This window comes from Cyprinodon variegatus, unplaced genomic scaffold (assembly GCF_000732505.1).
Source record: "Cyprinodon variegatus isolate N-32 unplaced genomic scaffold, C_variegatus-1.0 Scaffold282, whole genome shotgun sequence".
NCBI classification, from domain to species: Eukaryota; Metazoa; Chordata; class Actinopteri; order Cyprinodontiformes; family Cyprinodontidae; genus Cyprinodon; species Cyprinodon variegatus.
In genome coordinates, this window is record NW_015150735.1 from 206,435 (window position 1) to 214,228 (window position 7,794).

At 40.9% G+C, this 7,794-nt stretch overlaps 1 protein-coding gene across 1 annotated transcript; it reads right to left on the bottom strand.

The window, feature by feature from the left end:
* Nucleotides 1-1,376: 1,376 nt before the first annotated feature.
* cnot11 (CCR4-NOT transcription complex subunit 11) lies at nt 1,377-7,505 on the bottom strand. Its single transcript, XM_015383318.1, has 7 exons — nt 6,773-7,505; nt 6,450-6,614; nt 5,691-5,843; nt 5,341-5,543; nt 4,085-4,287; nt 2,636-2,732; nt 1,377-2,174 (listed from the first exon to the last, which is right to left on the bottom strand). The coding sequence occupies exons 1-7, from the start codon at nt 7,086-7,088 to the stop codon at nt 1,977-1,979; spliced, it is 1,335 nt and encodes a 444-aa protein (XP_015238804.1). The 5' UTR covers nt 7,089-7,505; the 3' UTR covers nt 1,377-1,976.
* Nucleotides 7,506-7,794: the final 289 nt, after the last annotated feature.

The following is a 7,794-nucleotide window of genomic DNA, read 5'->3' on the forward strand; positions in this document are numbered from 1 at the left end:
TTTGTTGATGTTCTTTCATAATAAACTCTTATAAAATCTCAAACTGCTTACAGGTTAGCATTAAAGCCAGGACATTATTATTTTTCTCCCAATACAAAGTTAAACAGAGATTATCTGTCTCTAAATAACCTGCCAGTTTTAAAGTCCTGCCACATGGAACAGCCTTAATATGTTTGTAAGTGTAGGTTTTAATATATACCTTGAAATTTTTATACATTTTAAGCGGCTGTTTGGACATGAATCAGCTTGACTGAATATGTATTTATATCTGATGTTTCTTTCTGATCATAATAATACAAATTACAACCAGTAACAATAGGAATATGGAGATCATGAATTAATTTTAAAACATCCAGAATGTTTTTCTTAGGAATTAAGTGTCATTTTATTTAAAAAGTTCATTTAGACAAGGAAAAATGTATTTCAGATATCAAAAATACCTATTCAGACAAGCTAATAAATATCTAAATGGCCTGCCATAGCCTGTTTTGATTACGATAACATTACTGAGAAAAATGTATTTAGTGATCCAATGGCAGTGGATCGATGCATCTATTTAGGTGAAATGTCATTGGCAAGAAGCGCACCTGTCAGCGGGTGAAGACGGAGTATATAAAAGTGGTTCAAACAGGTAGGACATGAGCATCATTTCATGGGATTCCTCATTTTATTTATGTCTTCCATTTAATAGTAAATAAGTGCCTGACTGTGCAGTCTGACATTGTGAGGTTAATCGGTAGCTGCAGTTACCTGAATATAAAGGACATTTAAATGCAGTCTGAGAACCTTCTTTTAAATTTAATACTCTGAATTAATGCTGATCATTCTTTAATTGGATCCTTGTCAAATGGACATGCTAGGTTTGTGTTTTTAACACCCAATATGCCTAATGGACCTACTGACTGCCTTTTATTGTTCATACAAGATGATGACACTCTCCTGAATAAATCAGAAATTTAAAACGATGTGATTGGCTTAAGGAGAGCGGAGACAGAGGACAGAGTATTGAGGAAAACCTGCTCACAACCAAGTTCGCTCTGGGGAAAATGTTACTATTGTAACAGAAACAGAGGTTGAGTAAACTCTCTTTGGGAAATGGAACAGCTTAAATGTATTTTAAGCTTTTAAAATACAAAAAAAAAACCAAAACTAATAAAGCTGAATAATAGATTTTCTATAGGCTACTATTTAATGCTAAAGTGAATGATAATAAAACACAATTTTGAAGCTAATTAAAAGGAGAAACTCTAAAATCATATTTCTGGTGCTTTTACAGGTTGAAGATCTCTGGTCTAGTTAAATCTGGAGGTATAAGCTTAATCACAGCATTTATCCTTTAAGTCTCTAATGTGTCGAAATAAAAAAAAAAGGAAATAAGAATGAATTGAAATTCCTCCAGTAATGCAAATGACACGAGAATTACGTCTCATCTGAAATTAAACCTGTTTGAGCTAAAACCTTGAAATGTGACAGAAAAGCTGAATCTGGTCTCATAAACCCGTTTGGTTTCTAAGCTCAGCTGCTTTCTGGACTCAGATCTTCTGTTTTTATTCATGGAAAATCAGATTTTTATTTCGACTCCTTTAATCATGCTGGTGATTCAAATGATCGGACATCATCTGAAGCGCTGGTTAGTGATCAGACCCGTACGTGCAGCTCCAATTTTCTCAAAGCTTTTTTCCTCTAACAGGTTTCAGAAAATATTTCAGTAACAAGCTCAGAATCAAAAGACATTAAACAAAATTCAGGAGGAGGACGAGTTCTTTACTTTTGTAAGAGAGAAAATAGGTCAAACTGCAGTTGGTGAGATATGAGTCAGAAGAGTGTCAGATAAAAAAATACATATTTACACTATTTACTCTGAGTACAGTGAGGTGGATCCAGGTCTGAGTCACAGATTTTATAGTGAGCCTCCTAAAGGAAGCCATGTTTCTAACATGTCCCTCCGTCAGAGCAGCGTCTCTGTCGATCTGCATTCATTTGGCCGGTTTGGCCTCAGATGGGTTTTCTCCAGTGTCCAGAGTCTTCAGGAGCCGGAAGAGGCCGGCGGCTTCCCGGATACGGCTGAACTCGATACAGAAGGCCTGGACCTCGATGAACAGGTCCTGAACATTGATGATCTTGTTTCTGATCAGCGACTGGAGGAAGACGCAGACCAGTCGGACCAGCCGGTTCTGGAACATACAGACACAGAACATGAGGGAACCAGAGATAATGGCTTCCAGAAGTATTCGCACCTCTGAGCATCATCACCAAAGATTTCAGTACTTTATTTGGAGAAAACAGAACAGCTGATTAAATAACTCATTGATGATTCTCCAGGTGAGCAGCAGTAACTCTGCAGGATCTCTTCAGCTCCTCCTTTCTTGCCTACTCTGTTTAATAAATTCAACCATTTCTATATAGGTTACAGTCTTTTTCTCCTCTTGCTCAGTCAGAAACAAACTTTGCTTTTACAAACAAACTCTGCTTAAAAGGTATTTACGGCATCATTCCTGACACAAATGGCTCTGCTCTACATCAAGCCGTTTGTTCACAAATGTTTCATGTGGAAAATAAGTCTGTCCTTCTCCCTTACAGAGCTCTACCTGATTTATTACATTCACTCCTGATTAAGGTTTGATGATGGACGTACCTGCATGTACTTGTCTTTGATTTGCTCACAGGTGGAGATGCAGTTAGAGATGTAAAGGTGGATAAACTCTGGAGGAAGGTCCACAGCTGTGGTCAATCTGATGGAATGAATGAGGAAAGAGAAAGAAAAAAATCTAAATATCTCCTTCAGAGAGAGATTAAATACGGTCCAGTAACCCTGAATGGTTAAAAATTATGAAAAAGTTTCAAAGGACCTAAAGTTACATTTCTTCTCAGCAGGTTTTACCAACAGCATCAGGTTAAAATGTAAAGCAGAATCTAGAGGTGATGAGACATTTTAAATCATTAAACCATGAGTTAAAGGTATAGAGGACAATCTTGTATGTCCGGGTGGATCATCTAAGTGGTTCTCCTACGTGTCAATCATTCTGGTGATATGTTTACGTAAGGCCGTCCTACGTGTTCGTCCAGTTAGGTATCTTTTTCTGCGTGTGCGCACTTTCAGGCGTATATCTGTGGTGAGCTACAGTTTCAGACAGTCAATGAAGCTCACCTTTCTCACCGCCGTTCTTTGAAAATGGCCGAGGGTTGTAGGAGAAAAAGTGTCTATGAGGGTGTTTAAGAAAAGAAAGGCCTTAGAAGAGGCAGATATATCCCAGAATGAGCTATCCTCCGAAAGCATTATAGGATTCGCTGTCAAAGCGGCCTGCTGTCGCTAACCTACAGCGGCTACTAACAACAAAGATGAGGCAAGCACCGCGTGCAGGAGGACGAGTTTACTAATTCAACATAAAGTCCACTATATAGTCCCCGCTCTATGTAGCATTTGAGGGATTTCGGGGTTAGAGCGGACATTCAGACACAGTAAGCTTGTATGAACTATAAAAACAGCGACATTTAAAGTGTGCACGAGGCGAAATGGGCTCCTGCACGCTCTCACACGTTCATTGTTTTTTAAAGTGGAGAGGACGGGTCTTTTTTAAAAATTCACAAAAATCCTCCACAATACCTTTAAGTCTGCAGTTTATATGAATGTAATCCAGACCTGACAGATTTGGCTGAAAAGTTAAATAACTCAAACTAATCTTAGAGACTCTTTTTTTTTTTTAAAAACAACTTTCATATCAAATGTTGTCCAGCATGTTCTTAGGCTAAACTGTCATGCAGCGTTGGTGCAGCCATCTTTACTGTTATTTATACAGAGACGTACTGCAACATTCTGGGCCCTCCTCCTGCGCTCTGATTGGTCCGGTCTGATTGAGAGCATTATGCCTCGTCAGACTGTCCTGTGTCTGGTTGTCCAGGCTAGTCCCTACATTTATTATTTTATCAATTTGCTGTTACATAACTATACATTTGTGTAATTCAGGTAACTAAAAACAAATGTTTTTAACACCAGAAATCCAATTAGGAAAGTATGAATTTTAAATCGACACCCAGGTGGGTTTTCTGGCTTTTGTTTCCTTTCTGCAGTAAACCGTCGTCTCACCTGTTGACGACCTCCATGGAGTGCAGAGACATGTCCATGTTGACCAGCACTGAGAAGTACTCTGTGATCTGGCTGCTCTGCATCAGCTTCAGCAGCATCTCGATGGCCACCAGCGGGTTGTTCTCCACCAGGTCGGGCAGCTTCGCCGGCGACAGGCCGATGTGGTAAACCAGCTTGGGGTCCTTCTCCAGTTCAGCCAGCAGCTGCAGGCAGAAAAATTACAGCTAAAATAAGACACTGCAACAAGATTGAACAAAACAGGCTTTTCAAAAAACTATCGTCCCTCAGTGGCAGCTGGCCAATAGAGGGCGCCACCCCACCCACTCAACGACCCTGATTTTTATGATTCAATTTAAAATTAAAATCTAAAATAATTTGAAATATTTTGCTATGTATTTTTAGTTGTACAAGATAAATATTTGATCTTTAATCAGAGGTAAAGCATAATTTTTAGTCGGATTGGAGAGAGAGAGAGAAAGAGAGAGAGCGCAAGAAACATCCTTTTCCAGGAGCTGGTTTAGCAAGAAGGCTTGGCTAACTGCATGAAGGGAGGCTAACGCTTTATTCTGCTTTCTCTGCCTCCTTTTTCAAACATTATGATCTGATCCAGCATGGATAAAGTCAGGTTGGACTGATTTAAAGCATGTTTTAGAAAGGCAAAGAAGAATGAACAATCTGGGATCCACATGGGAAATAATATTACATAGTGTCCTTTTTCTAGATGCTTGTTTTTTTTTCTTTGCTTAGTTGCTCATAAATAAACACATTTTCAGGAAATAATTATTTTTATGTATTAAAAAGATATAAAATAGCTTCTCCATTATTAAACTGGTACATAGTTTTTTTTTTAGGTTTTATGACACAATTTTGGACCATATAAAACACAGATTTGCCTTCACAGACTCAGTAAGGCAAAATTTCTTAGAAGCCTCTGCTTCTAAGATAAATGACCACTGACTGCTCAAGGCAGGAAAGCTTTCAGGAGACATACGGAACCATTTTTATGTTTCCTTAGTCCTAAAAGAGAAAATGGATCTCTGAAATCAGAAAGCTAATGCTTTACAGACTAGAAATTGGAGCAAGTGAAAAGAAAGTCAAGGTAACTACATCCATAGTTTTCAGAATTTGAATATGAAGTTATCAGTTTATTTTTTAGGGATCTTGTTAATCAGAAACGTGCTGCTGATGCTCCCTTAGTTTGTGTGGCGTCTGTGCTAAATGACACCCCTCTCTGCCATGATGCAGGGGTGACCCACCTGTGACTGTTGCTGGGCGGACAGTGGGCTCTTAAAGGCCTTGGACATGATGCGTTTGATCTCCACACCCGTGCTGTTCTTCACGCACATGGAGCGATCCCACTGAATGCTGTGATCCGGCTCGGTGGGGTTCAGCCACGCCAGCTCGTCCTCACAAACATGGAGGGGGGGCGGAGGCCGGATGAACTCAGGCCGGAAGTGACCTGAGTAGAAAACAATCAGAATTTATCACTTCACTGAACAGTGAACTTGTTGCTGATTTATCAGCCGCTTTAAACATACATGTGTTTCGCACCACAGGAGGGTTATTAAAAACACATCAAATCAACTGAACTGTCCCAAACACTCACTCTCCAGGGGAGGGCGTGGCCCTGTGACCAAAGACTCTATGATCTGATTGGCCACAGAGCTGTCAAAGCCTGAGTTGGAGGAGTCTGGATCGGGGTCGTTCAGGATGCTGGGGAAGCTGGCTTTGCTCTGAGTAGGGAGCTCTGACTGACGCTCTGCAGGATGAAAAACACATAGAAAACATTCAGGATGAGGTGAAACTAAAACAGAAAAACAAATCAGTTCTTCAAGGTTTATTCTAGCCTGATAAACCAGACTAATGAGATGAATGAGACAGTGGAAGATTGTTGATGAGAACAAACCGTTGTTTTTCAAACCATGTCTGTGCCTATAGGCAAACGCTCTGAAAAATGAGCGCAACTGACTGCAAGGTAGTAAGCATGACAGAAAGCTGGTAGGGGAGTTTAAACAAACAGCCTGTCGGTAAAACGGCGAATACATCCTTCTTAAAAATGAATGAGCGTAGAGCCTCTTCCGGCTCAGGTTTCAATGAAAACCCAGAAGCCTAATCCTTCCTAAACTGATTCCAAAGCTGAGTAAAAACAAGAACTGTTCAATAGTTGCTGCCATCTTCCTTGTTGTGCTTTCTCCAGCGTCGCGCAGCTTTGTCATCATGCCCTCATCCAGAAATTCAAATATTGACCAAACTCACAGACAAAAATGATTTTGGCCGCTGGCGGGTGGGGCTAGTTTACTAGGCTAGGTTTGTTCATGACTTTTAATGCTGGGATCCAAACAAGTGAGGAATGATGCTGGCTGACCTGCCAGCGCCAGCTGCAGCCCACTGATGTCGATGGACTGGGGCATGTTGGTGATGTCCATGCAGGACACTTGTCTGGGCGTCTTCTTGAACAGATCTCTGGGCGGTGCCAGCATCAGCTGGGAGAGGAAGAACTTCTCAGGCTGGGTGATGGGGGGCAAGAAACCTATAATGGACCAAATGGAGAAAAGTTTTAGATGAAACACTGGACAAAATAACTAATGCTAATATCTTAAAGATTACATTTATCCTCTTGATGATTTAAAATCTCATTACACTCTCTTCATCTCATGGAGTTTTGTGAAAAACCAACCAGATCTGTACCTGAGAGCACCTTCTCCTGCTCCTCCCCGGGTGCAGGGTTCAGCAGGTGGGCGAATACAGCAGCGAACGGGTTGGCAGCCAGAGGCTCGGTCCTGTACATCTCCCAGAGCAGGTAGAGGGCGGTGAGCCGCTGCGGGGAGCTGGGCAGCAGATCGGGCTGCTGAAGGAGCATCACCAGCACCGAGCCCACTCTGAAGTGCTCTGCCTTCCCGAAGTAATGATGGAAGTGGGTGGAGAGGCTCTCAAAGGTGTTGGAGCAGGCCTCCTCTGAGATGATGCTCAGCAGGTTGGTCAGTTCCTTCGGAGCGAGGGTCATGGCTGTGCTCTGCTAAACCGGAGGAGTCTTCCTTTAGCAAAATTAGCTTCCTAGTTCTTCAATTTAAATAAACGATTGTAGAATGATTTGTCCGCGAATAAAACTCAATTCATGTTTGAATAAATCTGGAAAAAACATCCCAATATAAATCTTCCCACGCCGGAACTGTTAGCAACCCCTTAGCATAGTTTACATGCTAATGCTAACTAAAAATAAGCGTAGAAGTCATTACAAAACTTGACTTTCCGATCCCTAAAATACCTTTTTAACATTTCCGTGAGTACAACCACTCGTATAAAAGCAAAATACTCAATTTGAATGGGCTATGTAAGTCAAAACGCGTTTTAGCGGCCTTAAAAGTTCAAACAGTAACAACTAGTCGTTTCAATTCGAGATAGGACACTTCCGTTAGGATGCATCATGGGATATGTAGTTTTAAGTATAAGGTAGCGACAACCATGGATATCTATGGCGACAACTGGTCCAGCAACAGCGATGCGATCCTTCTTCTTTCATTTGATTGGCGGATTGCAAGCAACTTCTAGGTGCGTACCGCCACCTACTGTACAAGAGTGTGTACCCTTAAGGTTCCACCTACTATATTCTATTTTTTTTTTATTTTGTGTTAAGTAAAAATAATGCTTTAACAATGACCCTAATTTCCTCCCTATCTCCATCTGTCCCTAAAATTCCTTTAATATTCCAT